Genomic DNA, 15,000 nt, shown 5'->3' on the forward strand with positions numbered 1-15,000 from the left:
CATGTCTGTGTATAGATACATGAACATGTCTGTGTATAGATACATGAACATGTCTGTGTATAGATACATGAACATGTTGTGTATAATAATGACATTTGTTATAGATACATACATGTGTATAGATACATGACATGTCTGTGTGTATATATACATGACATTCTGTGTATATATACATGAACATGTTGTTATATACATGACATGTTTATATATACATGACATGTCTGTGTATATATATGACATGTGTGTTGTACATGCTTCTGTGTATATATACATGCATGTCTGTGTATATATACATGACATGTCTGTGTATATATACATGACATGTCTGTGTATAATACATGACATGTCTGTGTATATATATACTGTTGTGTATATATACATGAACATGTTGTGTTATATATACATGACATGTTGTGTATATAATGACATGTTGTGTATATATACATGAACATGTTGTGTATATTACATGACATGTCTGTGTATTATCATGCATGTCTGGTAATATGCTTGGATACATGACATGTTGTGTATTATATACATGACATGTCTGTGTATATGTACATGAACATGTCTGTGGTATATATACATGACATGTCTGTGTATATGTACTGAACATGTCTGTGTATATATACATGACATGTTGTTATGTACATGACATGTCTGTGTGTATATATACATGAACATGTCTGTGTATAGATACATGAACATGTCTGTGTATATATACATGAACATGTCTGTGTATAGATACATGACATGTCTGTGTGTATATGTACTGACATGTCTGTATATGTACATGAACATGTCTGTGTGTATATATACATGAACATGTCTGTGTATAGATACATGAACATGTTGTGTATATATATACTGAACATGTCTGTGTATATGTACATAAATATTGTGTTATTATACATGACATGTGTATAATACATACATGTGTATATATACTGACTGTCTGTGTATATGTACATGAACATGTCTGTGTATATATACATGACATGTGTGTATATATACATGAACATGTCTGTGTATATATACATGAACATGTCTGTGTATATGTACATGAACATGTCTGTATATATACATGAACATGTCTGTGTATATATATACATGAACATGTCTGTGTATATATACATGAACATGTCTGTGTGTATATATACATGAACATGTCTGTGTATATATACATGAACATGTCTGTGTGTATAGATACATGAACATGTCTGTGTATAGATACATGAACATGTCTGTGTATAGATACATGAACATGTCTGTGTATAGATACATGAACATGTCTGTGTATAGATACATGAACATGTCTGTGTATAGATACATGAACATGTGTTGTACATCTTCTGTGTATATATACATGAACATGTCTGTGTATAGATACATGAACATGTCTGTGTATATATACATGAACATGTCTGTGTATATATACATGAACATGTCTGTGTATATATACATGAACATGTCTGTGTATATATACATGAACATGTCTGTGTATATGTACATGAACATGTATGTGTATATTGGGACCAGTGCGGTATATATTTGGTGTTATTTTTGTATTTAGTTTCCTTGTTGTTGGTTGTGTTGTTGGCTTTTATCTGCTGTTTTCTTTTCTTTCTGTAAAAGCCCTTAGTAACCCTGTTCTAAGTCTGGCTCTCCTTTTTGTCTTTTTTTTATTTATTTTTTTAGAAATGTCCGTTCGGAGCGTTGTCGATCGTCAACCTGCCCAGCAACCTGGAGAAGGAAACCACACACAGATACTGCGCCAACTCCTTCAAACTGCACCGGTACGCTGCCCTAAACTCCTGGTGGCCCAATGGTTAGCACTGTGGCCTCGCAGCAAGAAGGTTCCCACTGCTCCCTTGGGGGATGGGTTAAATGCAGAGAATGAATTTCGCTACATATTTTGAGCCCTTAAAGCGCCCATATTATGCTCATTTTCAGGTTCATAACTGTATTTGTTTACATGGTTTAATTTTCAAAAAACACCATATTGTTGTTGTACTGCACAGCTCTCTCTCACTGCTGTAGACCCTCTTTTTCACCTGGTCTCTGTTTTAGGTACAGAGTGAGACCTCTTTTAATCTTCTTCTGTACTATCTTTGATTGCACTCGCACATGCTCAGTAGCTCAGATGTAGAGCATGTCAGCTAGCTAGCTCCATAGAAGTAAAAGAAAGCCTGTTTCTCCAACTTCAGTCAGTTACAAGGCAGGATTAGCTGGGAGACTTCTAAATGAGGGCGCACATGTAAGTAGTTCTTTTGTAGATTATGGTGAACTTGTTGTGTGTTTTAGCAGTGCTTTGCTATTGAGAACGACGTAGCATGCTAGCGTTAGCCGGCTAACGCTAGCATTAGCCGGCTAATGCTACGAGCTAACGGTTGTGGTTAGCCAGCTCATTTCGGACTGTGACGTCACAGTCCGAGCCGATTTTGAACAGCTCACCAGGAGACTGAAGGCAGGACACATTCAGAAACCGTATCTCACTCAAAACAGCATGGATGGATTTTGTTCAAAGTTTGTATGTGTGTGGAAGCACCAGAGACACAAAAGAACACCCCAAATCACCAGAAAAAGTGATTTTTTCATAATATGGGCACTTCAATGTCAGTTTGTGTATATAATTTGGTATAATGTAATTGTGTGTGTGTGTGTGTGTTTGCAGACTGCCGATCCCCCGGCCCGGTGAGGTTCTGGGGCTGGTGGGGACCAACGGTATCGGCAAGTCCACAGCTCTGAAGATCCTGGCCGGAAAACAGAAACCCAACCTGGGCCGATTCGATGTGAGTGTTGAAACCCCCTGCTGTCTCCTCCCAGAGCACCAGTCCTGTTTCTGTGAAGCTGATAAGATTATAAGATGTGTGTGTTCACGGCGCCGCTGCGCCGACGAGATAACGCGTTGGGCGTAGCCGCTCACAGCTGCCGCCTTTGTCTCCTCAACAACCATCAAATGAAAAGGTTTGTTTGCTGTGAAAAGAAAAAGATCCAGTTTTCTCTTGTCCCGAAAGAACGGTACTCCAAAAGACAGCAGAGAGAGAGAGAGAGAGAGAGAGAGGGAGAGAGAGGGAGAGAGAGGGAGAGAGAGGGAGAGAGAGAGAGAGAGAGAGAGAGAGAGAGAGAGAGAGAGAGAGAGAGAGAGAGAGAGAGAGAGAGAGAGAGAGAGGATATGCAGGAAATCGTCACAAAAGCTCCCTACATAATTAATACATTTTTTTTAACATCAAAAAGTTACGCACTAAAGCTTTAACGCAACTTTAAACAATCAGTGGTACTTATTTCACGGAAGTAGTTCAATCTAAATTTGGTTTTGTGTGTCGGGGTCTGTACAGCAGGGTTCGGGATGAATTGCTAATTTGGACAAGCGATGAACCTTAAAGTCAACTCCTTTCCCTCGGTCTCAGCGCTGTGTAACATGTTGTCATTGTTAAAGGTCCCATGGCATGAAAATGTCACTTTATGAGGTTTTTTAACATTAATAGGAGTTCCCCCAGCCTGCCTTTGGTCCCCCAGTGGCTAGAAATGGTGATAGGTGTAAACCGAGCCCTGGGTATCCTGCTCTGCCTTTGAAAAAATGAAAGCTCAGATGAGCTTCAGATACAGTATTAGGGGACCACTAAGGCCTATATAAAAGAGACTTCAGATACAGTATTAGGGGACCACTAAGGCCTATATAAAAGAGACTTCAGATACAGTATTAGGGGACCACTAAGGTCTATATAAAAGAGACTTCAGATACAGTATTAGGGGACCACTAAGGCCTATATAAAAGAGACTTCAGATACAGTATTAGGGGACCACTAAGGCCTATATAAAAGAGACTTCAGATACAGTATTAGGGGACCACTAAGGTCTATATAAAAGAGACTTCAGATACAGTATTAGAGGACCACTAAGGTCTATATAAAAAAGACTTCAGATACAGTATTAGAGGACCACTAAGGTCTATATAAAAGAGACTTCAGATACAGTATTAGGGGACCACTAAGGTCTATATAAAAGAGACTTCAGATACAGTATTAGGGGACCACTAAGGCCTATATAAAAGAGACTTCAGATACAGTATTAGGGGACCACTAAGGCCTATATAAAAGAGACTTCAGATACAGTATTAGGGGACCACTAAGGCCTATATAAAAGAGACTTCAGATACAGTATTAGGGGACCACTAAGGCCTATATAAAAGCATCCAAAAAGCAGCATGTCATAGGACCTTTTTAAAATGTTGACGTATATGCGACCTGTGTTTTCTCTCCCAGAATCCTCCAGACTGGCAGGAGATCTTGACCTACTTCAGGGGGTCTGAGCTGCAGAACTATTTCACCAAAATCCTGGAGGACGACCTGCGGGCCATCGTCAAACCGCAGTACGTGGACCAGATCCCAAAAACTGTCAAGGTAAACAAGTTTGAACACATCTCGTACACAGCACAGCGGTGGGAAGTGACTTAAGTACATTTGTTCAAGTACTGTACTTAAGTCCCGCCCTACGAAGCAGCCTGATTGGTTGGGGTTAGGCATTGACCTCGAGTGGTTAAGGTTAGGATAGCCGATTGGTCAGGGGGATAGGACCTGAACAAATCGGGTTACGTTACCTAGCGTAAGCATGGACGCCTGGCCAATGGTAGCGTGTGAATGCTATTGAAGGGCGGGTCTTGCCTAGAAGTTTCGTGGGTTCGATGGACCGAATCCAGATTTTTGGGGTTTGGCCTGGTTAAGATTCTGCCGAATACCGAATCCTCCTCCCATCTTTAGTCCATTAACCCAGTAAACACATTAATGAAGTAAACATTTACCTGAAGTTGCTGCATTCTGGCTGCTGTCTGGAGATTCCTTCGTGCACAACTCGTATTCTTTCAGATGTTTCGTACCAGATGTTGTAACAGCGGCCATGTTGTGTATAGTTTAGGGTCCTCGCCACGAACAGACCAATCAGCATTGAACAGATTGAACATTTAGCTGGACTTGAATGGTCTTCTTTTGACTGAACAACAACAACTGTTTCTGCTCACCAGATCCATGTCCACTTTCTCACAGCCTGCTGCTCACCAGATCCATGTCCACTTTCTCACAGCCTGCTGCTCACCAGATCCATGTCCACTTTCTCACAGCCTACTGCTCACCAGATCCATGTCCACTTTCTCACAGCCTACTGCTCACCAGATCCATGTCCACTTTCTCACAGCCTACTGCTCACCAGATCCATGTCCACTTCCTCACAGCCTGCTGCTCACCAGATCCATGTCCACTTTCTCACAGCCTACTGCTCACCAGATCCATGTCCACTTCCTCACAGCCTACTGCTCACCAGATCCATGTCCACTTTCTCACAGATCCATGTCCACTTTCTCACAGCCTACTGCTCACCAGATCCATGTCCACTTTCTCACAGCCTGCTGCTCACCAGATCCATGTCCACTTTCTCACAGCCTACTGCTCACCAGATCCATGTCCACTTTCTCACAGCCTGCTGCTCACCAGTTCCATGTCCACTTTCTCACAGCCTACTGCTCACCAGATCCATGTCCACTTTCTCACAGCCTGCTGCTCACCAGATCCATGTCCACTTTCTCACAGCCTACTGCTCACCAGATCCATGTCCACTTTCTCACAGCCTGCTGCTCACCAGATCCATGTCCACTTTCTCACAGCCTACTGCTCACCAGATCCATGTCCACTTTCTCACAGCCTACTGCGTTGAACGCTCCACCTACATAAACACCTTCCCGTAATCAACGGCAGCGCCATTATGTCGACCAGCGTAGTGCAAGCGTACGGTTCGGTTCGGTGGGAAGAAATTCGGAGGTTCGGCAGAAACCGAAACCCCGTCAAAAAGCCCAATATTCGGCAGAATCTGGGATTTGGTGCATCCCTGCATGATAACTAGGGTTGGGTATGGTTTTTTTTTTTTTCAATTCCGGTGCTAAATCGATACTTTTAAAACGGTGCCGGTGCCTGAACCGGTACTTTTCAATAAAGTTTTAAAAAAAAAGAAGAAGAAGAAAAAAAAGGGTAGTAAACAAGTCAGTGACTTGTTTATTGCTAAGGCCATGGTCAAAATTAAAGATTTAATAATAATGTAATAACTATAACAATAACAATAACTTATTTCACCAGTAAATTGCTGTTGAACCCCAGATGGGAAAAGGGTATTTTACAATTACTGTGAATGCAACACGAGGCTACCTGTTTTAAGTGAATGCACCGTCTGTTTTTTTGTTGTGTAATTCGGCAATGGCAGCTGCAAGTGAACGCACCGTCTGTGTTGTTTAATTCCGACCATATAAACATAGTACTACTAGTACTACTACTGTATATCTATGAATTTCGACCATGGCTGCTGCTGCGCTGCAGAGCAGACTGTTACATCCCGCTGTTGAAGTCCTCCACAGTGAAATACAGTCACACTTTACACTGTTTAACGTTAGCTGTCAGCATTTTACCGGTGTTTAATCCAGCTGCTAGCTAAAGGTAGGCTAACGTTACATGCTGTCAGGTGTAGTGTAAAGTCAAGCACCGAAATGAGGCACCGAAACTTTCGTTCTTATTCGGTCTCGTTACTACCGTTTACGTCGGCACCGGTTCCCTATTGGCACAGAGTTTCGGTACCCAACCCTAGTGATAACGCCTCACTGGGATGTATGTGAGGTCAACCAGGGCTCCAGACTAACTTTTTTTCACTAGGAGCACAGTGGCCCCCAACTGAAAATTTTAGGGGCGCAACCAGAAAATTTAGGGGCACACACCGTAAATCAACATGCTAACCAAATATTCACATTTCTACTAATTTCCACCACATTACTAATAAATACTTTGGTAATAGATACAGATAAATTACAATGTGCTGTTTTCAAATTCAGGGTCACATTGTATTGTGCACTTGTGAAGATGCAACATCGAGGGTAAACCGACAGCACCATCGCTGTCATGACAGTACAAATATTAAAAAATATATACCATACATTCATAATTTTGAAGAAAGTACTTAGTAATAAAGTGCTTAGTCACCTTTCGGTCATTTCACAGTTAAAAACATTACTTAAAGTGCCCATGTTATGAAAAAATCACTTTTTCTGGTGATTTGGGGTGTTCTTTTGTGTCTCTGGTGCTTCCACACACATACACACTTTGAAAAAAATCCATCCATGCTGTTTTGAGTGAGATACGGATTCTGAATGTGTCCTGCCTTCAGTCTCCTAGTGAGCTGTTCAAAATCGGCCTCCCCGGACGGCGCGTCACAGTCCCAAATTAGCTGGCTAACCACAACCGTTAGCTCGTAGCGTTAGCGTTAGCATGCTACGTCGTTCTCAATAGCAAAGCACTGCTACAACACACACAAGTTCACCATAATCTACAAAGGAACTACTTACATGTGTTCCCTCATTTAGAAGTCTCCCAGCTAATCCTGCCTTGTAACTGACTGAAGTTGGAGAAACAGGCTTTCTTTTACTGTCTCTAGAGTTAGCTAGCTGACATGCTCTACATCTGAGCTACTGAGCATGTGCGAGTGCAATCAAAGATAGTAGTGAAGAAGAAGATGAAAAGAGGTCTCACTCTGTAGCTAAAACAGAGACCAGGTGAAAAGAGGATCTGCAGCAGTGAGAGAGATCTGTGCAGTACAACAACAATATGGTGTTTTATGAAAATTAAACCATGTAAACCTATTCTGGTACAACATTAAAATACAGTTATGAACCTGAAAATGAGCATAATATGGGCGCTTTAACAAATGTATGTAAACATTAGGGGCACTGGCCAATAACATTCCACTAGAACAAGTAGGCCTAAACAACTTGTGCCTTTTACTCACTCCCCCAAATTTACTGGTCGCACATGTGCGACTGGATGTAAAATTCAGTCGCACACTCTCAAATTTTGGTCGCAAAATGCGACCATTTGGTCGCAGTCTGGAGCCCTGTCAACACTGAAGTGCCCTGGAAAAAATAATTTTAGTTAAATAAATACTTGTGCACAAATGATTATCTTGTCTGCGAATTGCCGACCTTACACTAAACGACTTTTCAAGCGATTCCGCTGTCCCGGTAGTCTGGCTATCACCAGACCAAGCTCAGTCTTTTAAGATCAATCAGATCCAGTGTACTGTCCCAGACTAATTTCCAAAATTGGAATGAAGAGAGTCTTGCTGGAGCTGGCGCACGCTCTGGTCGTCTCAATGGCTTTGTGTCAGGTGGTCATAAAACTCTGCCCGATCAAGTCCTTTTCCTGTCTTGACGTTTCCCACGAAATCAAAGGTGTTTGACATTATCGTGAGGTCGTTGGTAGTAAAATCTACTAGTCTGTGACTGAAAACTCAGAGACATTATGATGGATTGTTTTCAGATGTGAGATGGTGTCAGACTTTCATCTTTTCAACATCTCTTTTTACAGTTTTCTAGTGGCTGGTAGGCATAAGATACCAAATATATTCTGTATATCTTCTGGGGCCTTGAAGACGAGACACAATTTAAAACTAATTTTGCATAATGTGTACTTTTTACTTTTTGATACTTTAAAGTAAATGTTGCTGTTAATACTTCCCCCCCTTTTTTACTCAATTTTACTTGCAACGGAGTACTTTTTTAACAGTGCAGTGCTTAAGAGAATGCTCCAAGTACTTCTTCAACCACTGGTCTTGTTACTGTTTTCATTCATTCATTTTGGTTTCAGTAATTTTGGACTGATTGTAATTCTTATCTTGCCTGCAGGGGTCAGTGGGATCCATCCTGAGCAGGAAAGACGACACAGACACACAGACCATTGTCTGTGCCCAGCTAGGTAACACACACACAGACACACACACACACACACACACTATAAATCAGTGAGAAACAGAAAACAAAACCTATTTGGGCACTTATGATGCATTCACATACAAAGTCGATGCAAATTTGCAGTGGAGGTGCTGAGTAGGAGGAAGGTCTTTTTAACCTGATGTGCTAATGTTTTGAACATTTAAAGAAAAGTTACAAAAAAGCTGTCAGTTATAGTTTTTCACTAACTCTTTCCTCTAGCGCTGACGCTAATGTCTGACCAATGTGATCGTTCAGAGCTTGGTTAACATGTCGACAAATCCCAACAACAAGAAGACAAAACGTTGCCGTTAGCTTGTGTTTCTAAACTGTCCGCGTCTGTGTTGTGACTGGCTGTTTTTCTGTTGTTGTTGTTGTTGTTGTTGTCTGGCAGATCTGAGTCACCTGCGAGAGAGGAACGTGGAGGACCTGTCCGGAGGAGAGCTGCAGAGGTTCGCCTGCGCCGTCGTCTGCATCCAGAGAGCAGACATGTGAGGAAACCGACCCGAGCCGCCTATCGTAGATTAATCACCTGATACGTAACGTACGCTGACGTTGTGTTTCTCTGCTTCAGTTTTATGTTCGATGAGCCGTCCAGTTACCTGGATGTGAAACAGAGGCTGAAGGCTGCCATCACCATCCGCTCACTCATCACCCCGGACAGGTAGCGCTCGTCATTCACTTCAGTTTTTTCTAAGTACTCGTGAGGTATTTTTTCACAGTGTGGTATTAACTTAAAGGACAGTTCCTTGAAAACAATAATAACATAACAACAACTTACAAAGAAACTCCTTTCTCCTCCACACTGTCACGTGATGACAACCACACATACTTACATACTAGGGGTGGGGGGGGAATCGATTACAGCATAGTATCGCGATATTTTTCGTGGCAATACTGTATCGATACACAGACGCCAAGTATCGATCTTTTATGATATATGTGTCGGTCGGTCTGTCTGCTTGACTATCCCATTTTGCACCAATAAAATTGAAGTGAGATGAACAGACAAAGACATTTATCTTTTTTAGATAAAACAGATGTTGACAAAATTTTCCTTTGGGGGACATCATTTGAAATTGGGAAAAATTTGAAGTTGGAAAAAAGGTAAATACATTGCAATACATCGCAGAATACTGCAATATGTTTAAAATATCGTATAGTGAAATAGGTATCGGGATGATATCGTATCGTGAGGCCTCTGGTGATTCCCACCCCTATTACATACATTATATTTAATATTTAATCCTTGTCTCCTATATAAGTGCGTTGCATTTTATTTTTAAAGTGCCCATATTATGAAAAAAACACTTTTTCTGGTGATTTGGGGTGTTCTTTTGTGTCTCTGGTGCTTCCACACACATACACACTTTGAAAAAAATCCATCCATGCTGTTTTGAGAGAGATACGGTTTCTGAATGTGTCCTGCCTTCAGTCTCCTGGTGAGCTGTTCAAAATCGACTGTGACGTCACAGTCCGAAATGAGCTGGCTAACCGCAACCGTTAGCTACGCTAATGCTAACACTAGCATGGTACCTCGTTTTCAATAGCAAAGTACTGCTACAACACACACAAGTTCACCATAATCTACAAAAGAACTACTTACATGTGCGCCCTCATTTAGAAGTCTCCCAGCTGATCCTGCCTTGTAACTGACCAAAGTTGGAGAAACAGGCTTTCTCTTACTGTCTCTAGAGTTAGCTAGCTGACATGCTCTACATCTGAGCTACTGAGCATGTGCGAGTGCAATCAAAGATAGTACAGAAGATGAAAAGAGGTCTCACTCTGTAGCTAAAACAGAAACCAGGTGAAAAGAGGATCTGCAGCAGTGAGAGAGAGCTGTGCAGTACAACAACAATATGGTGTTTTTTGAAAATTAAACCATGTAAAACCTATTCTGGTACAACCTTAAAATACAGTTATGAACCTGAAAATGAACATAATATGGGCGCTTTAATGATTGTATTGAAACTGATACCGTTGCTATTTTTAAGACGCCGCGGTATACCGTATTACCGCCCAACCCCAATTCCGGCGCAAAGTGAACCTAGGGGTTAATAACTTGGTGGGATCGAGCCTTTCATTCACCCACACACACACACTACAGACACACACACAGGCACACACACACACACACACACACGTGCGCGCTCGTAAGCTTGGGAAACTCAGGCAGACTTAATTAATTCAGGAGACACTAAAAATTTGTAGATCCGGTACAATAAACAGGAAAGAGACTATTAGGACAACATGAGACTTTTAAGGTTATTAATTTAATTAATTTTCTTCCACGCCATCGCGGTGTGCTGCAGGTACATCATCGTGGTGGAGCACGACCTGAGCGTGCTGGACTATCTGTCTGACTTCATCTGCTGTCTGTACGGAGTACCCAGCGCCTACGGAGTCGTCACCATGCCCTTCAGCGTCCGAGAGGGTAAAACTACAACATCCACAAACGCACCCAAATCAGCCTAACCCTTGTTTTGTCTTCTGGTCGACCGTGCACTTGTTGTCCTACTGGGTCAGAATAAACATTACATTTTATTTATTTTTTATTTTTTTTATACCGTATTTAAATAAATATTTTTAACACATTTTCAGATTTTCTTTTTTTTTCTCACTTTTTTAGTCACTTTTTTCAAGGTTTTTGTCACTTTTTTTCAATGTTTTTGTCACTTTCTTTCACTAACACCAACTTATTACCAGTAGTTTTACACCTATTTTTGGAATTCATGGTCCATAAATCTCATTTATAGGAGATTTTAGACCTAATTTTGAAATTATGAATGATTCTGACTGATATTAGAGGAACATGTTATAATAGGAATAGAGGATAGAGGAATATGTTGGTGGAGAACCACAGACGTGTGGATGTCAAAGTTTAGTCACGTTTTGAAGCCATTTCAATTTTTTTCAAATGCTACAAAATTGAATACCCACAATTCAAAGAAAGTAGTAATTGAGTACTTGCAATAGTACTTAATTTTTTAAGTAATTTTGTTAAAAAGATGATATAGAAGTTTTTGAGAAATTTTGACCTGAGGGCTAATGGAGGTGCAACACCGGTGGTTTCAAACTCATCTTGCACGGTTCATTGTTAGATTTGTTTTTTATTTGTTTTTTGCCCGGTTGGGTAAGTTTTAAAAAAAAAATAATAATTCTACTTGCCCAAAGTCTGGAAATTTGAAGTCAGGACGGAAGTACAAAGAGTCGATGATATGGAGATTATACACCGTCTCGTCTCGGTGCTGTGAACCGGCAGCTTTCAGAACGCTGAAGAACCTTTGGGCTGAACTGGGCTTAAAGGGGTGATAGAATGATGATATAGGGTATTTCACACTGTTCCTTAAGGTCTCCTAATGGGGTATGTGACATTAGTTGGGCTGAAAATTGTCCAAATGCTATTTTATTAGGCCCTTAACTACCCTGTGAATATGGCTCTATTTGTAACAAGAGCTTTTCTTATAAATATGGTATGCTCATGAATATTTAGATGAGCTGCGCCCTGATTGGTTTAAGCGAACCACATACAAACACATTGGAGACGAGAGAGCAGGTCTCATATTCCAGACACCGCGATGTTTCGTTACTAAATTCACTTCTGATACTTTTTTTTTATGCGAGAAATCAACTATATAAAGCTCAAATATGGGCCGTTTTACAAAGATTGGTGGCTAATTGCTAATTTCGTAAGACGTGTCGGATTTTAGGAGGTCCACGCAGTCTGACGAGACAGCGGCAGCCTGCTGGGCTCCATACCCAGGAGAAAGTCACCGTTTCTGGGTTAGCTACTGGACAACCGGGGCCTCGGGACTCTGGAGCTAGCCGGCTGCCCCGGCCATAACTCTTAAGACCGAATGTCCTTGGGTGATCGTTTCATTGTGGTCCTCTCTGTAACTTCGTATTCTCTCCCTCCATACTTTCAGGTATCAACATCTTCCTGGACGGTTACGTCCCCACGGAGAATCTCAGGTTTCGCGAGACCTCGTTGGTCTTCAAGGTGGCCGAGACGGCCAATGAGGAGGAGGTGAAGAGACTCCGACACTACCAGGTCTGTTCCCATCCTCTGCTTCTGCTTTTGTTTCCCTTAACCCTTGTGTTGTCTTCACTATGACCATGAAATACGTTTTTTTCCCCCCCTATCTCAACGTTTTTGTTGATCTTCACAAAGTTTTTCAATTAAAAAAAAAAAGTGCTTTTATATTTTCCAATGTTTTTGTCCCTTTTTTTTAAACGTTTTTGTGTTTATGGCGCTATTGGATAATTTAAATTGGATATTTTTTTTAAATACAAGACGCAAATGGACTACATCTTAGCAGTGCCATGAGATCATGTGACTGCCTTGTGCATTAAGTCCTGAGTTACTTCCTGTGCCCACTAAACAGCTGATGAAGGTGTTGGGATGAACACTGAAACACTTTTTTTTTTAATCCATTGTTTTTTAAATTCAAGCTTTGTTGAATTTGCTTTTTTTAAATCTACATTTTGTCACTATTCCAACGTTTATATGCTTTCTTCCGGGGTTTTAGACTTTTTTTTTTTTTAAATTTTTGAAAACGGGTTAAATTTGACCCGAAGACAACATGAGGGTTAAATTGTTCAGCCCTATTTTATTTTTTATTTTTATAATAAACAGGATTTGGAGTAGAGATGGTCCGATACTGCCTAAAACGCTGGTATCGGTATCGGGAAGTACTGGAGTTTACTCACCGATCCGATACCACCTAATAAAGCCTTAAAGCAGAGGTGTCAAACTCAATTTCACTAAGGGCCACACTGTAAACTAAGAATCACATCAAGGGCCGGTGACGTTTAGTTTATTCACATGCTTTTATTTCATCGAAGAAGTCAAGGATCTTTTACTGGGTTATTATGTGTCTCATAGAGCCTTCTCACTTACAGCTCGGTCCACATAAAGCCCCCAAAAAGTAACTTAGCCATCAAAGAAAAAAGCGAAAAAAAAAAAAAAAGAAAAACGCCAGATAAGGCCCCAAAAATGTCGGAAAAAGTGGGACAAACTTCAGAAAAAGCGACAAAACATTGAAAAAGCTACAAAAACTAGGCGGGCCAACATTTATTGTGAACCTAAATTGATATGCGGGCTGGATCAAAATCTGCGAGGGCCCAAATTTGGCCCACGGGCCTCGAGTTTGACACGTGCCCTAAAGAAAATCTACGTTAAAGTAGTTTTATTTGTTATTTTTCCGTTATAACTGACTGTCAAACTGGAGAATAAAAGAAAGTTCTGGGGCATTCATTGTTCATGTTTTACAAAGAGTTTAACCTGAGCCAGACCGACAACAAAGATAGATAGATAGATAGATAGATAGATAGATAGATAGATAGATAGATAGATAGATAGATAGATAGATAGATAGATATAGATATATCTATATATATAGATATATCTATCTATCACATCCATACAGGGATAGTAGTATACAGCTGTTATACATCATATCACATCCATACAGGGATAGTAGTATACAGCTGTTATACATCATATCACATCCATACAGAGATAGTAGTATACAGCTGTTATACATCATATCACATCCATACAGGGATAGTAGTATACAGCTGTTATACATCATATCACATCCATACAGAGATAGTAGTATACAGCTGTTATACATCATATCACATCCATACAGGGATAGTAGTATACAGCTGTTATATATCATATCACATCCATACAGAGATAGTAGTATACAGCTGTTATACATCATATCACATCCATACAGGGATAGTAGTATACAGCTGTTATATATCATATCACATCTATACAGGGATAGTAGTATACAGCTGTTATACATCATATCACATCCATACAGAGATAGTAGTATACAGCTGTTATACATCATATCACATCCATACAGAGATAGTAGTATACAGCTGTTATACATCATATCACATCCATACAGGGATAGTAGTATACAGCTGTTATACATCATATCACATCCATACAGAGATAGTAGTATACAGCTGTTATATATCATATCACATCTATACAGGGATAGTAGTATACAGCTGTTATACATCATATCACATCTATACAGGGATAGTAGTATACAGCTGTTATATATCATATCACATCCATACAGAGATAGTAGTATACAGCTGTTATATATCATATCACATCCATACAGGGATAGTAGTATACAGCTGTTAACACATAATACAATATATGACCCACTGGTATCAGT

At 40.4% G+C, this 15,000-nt stretch overlaps 1 protein-coding gene across 1 annotated transcript in view; it reads left to right on the forward strand.

The window, feature by feature from the left end:
- The window catches only part of abce1 (ATP-binding cassette, sub-family E (OABP), member 1), a 26,604-nt gene that overhangs the window by 6,686 nt on the left and 4,918 nt on the right, over nt 1-15,000 (forward strand). Inside the window, exons 4-11 of the mRNA XM_039823075.1 lie at nt 1,699-1,796; nt 2,675-2,792; nt 4,266-4,403; nt 8,711-8,780; nt 9,189-9,285; nt 9,369-9,458; nt 11,107-11,228; nt 12,721-12,845. Coding sequence (XP_039679009.1) covers nt 1,699-1,796; nt 2,675-2,792; nt 4,266-4,403; nt 8,711-8,780; nt 9,189-9,285; nt 9,369-9,458; nt 11,107-11,228; nt 12,721-12,845 — 858 coding nt within the window. The remainder of the gene's footprint in view (nt 1-1,698; nt 1,797-2,674; nt 2,793-4,265; nt 4,404-8,710; nt 8,781-9,188; nt 9,286-9,368; nt 9,459-11,106; nt 11,229-12,720; nt 12,846-15,000) is intronic.

Source organism: Perca fluviatilis, chromosome 14 (assembly GCF_010015445.1).
Source record: "Perca fluviatilis chromosome 14, GENO_Pfluv_1.0, whole genome shotgun sequence".
In the NCBI taxonomy this organism is placed as follows: Eukaryota; Metazoa; Chordata; class Actinopteri; order Perciformes; family Percidae; genus Perca; species Perca fluviatilis.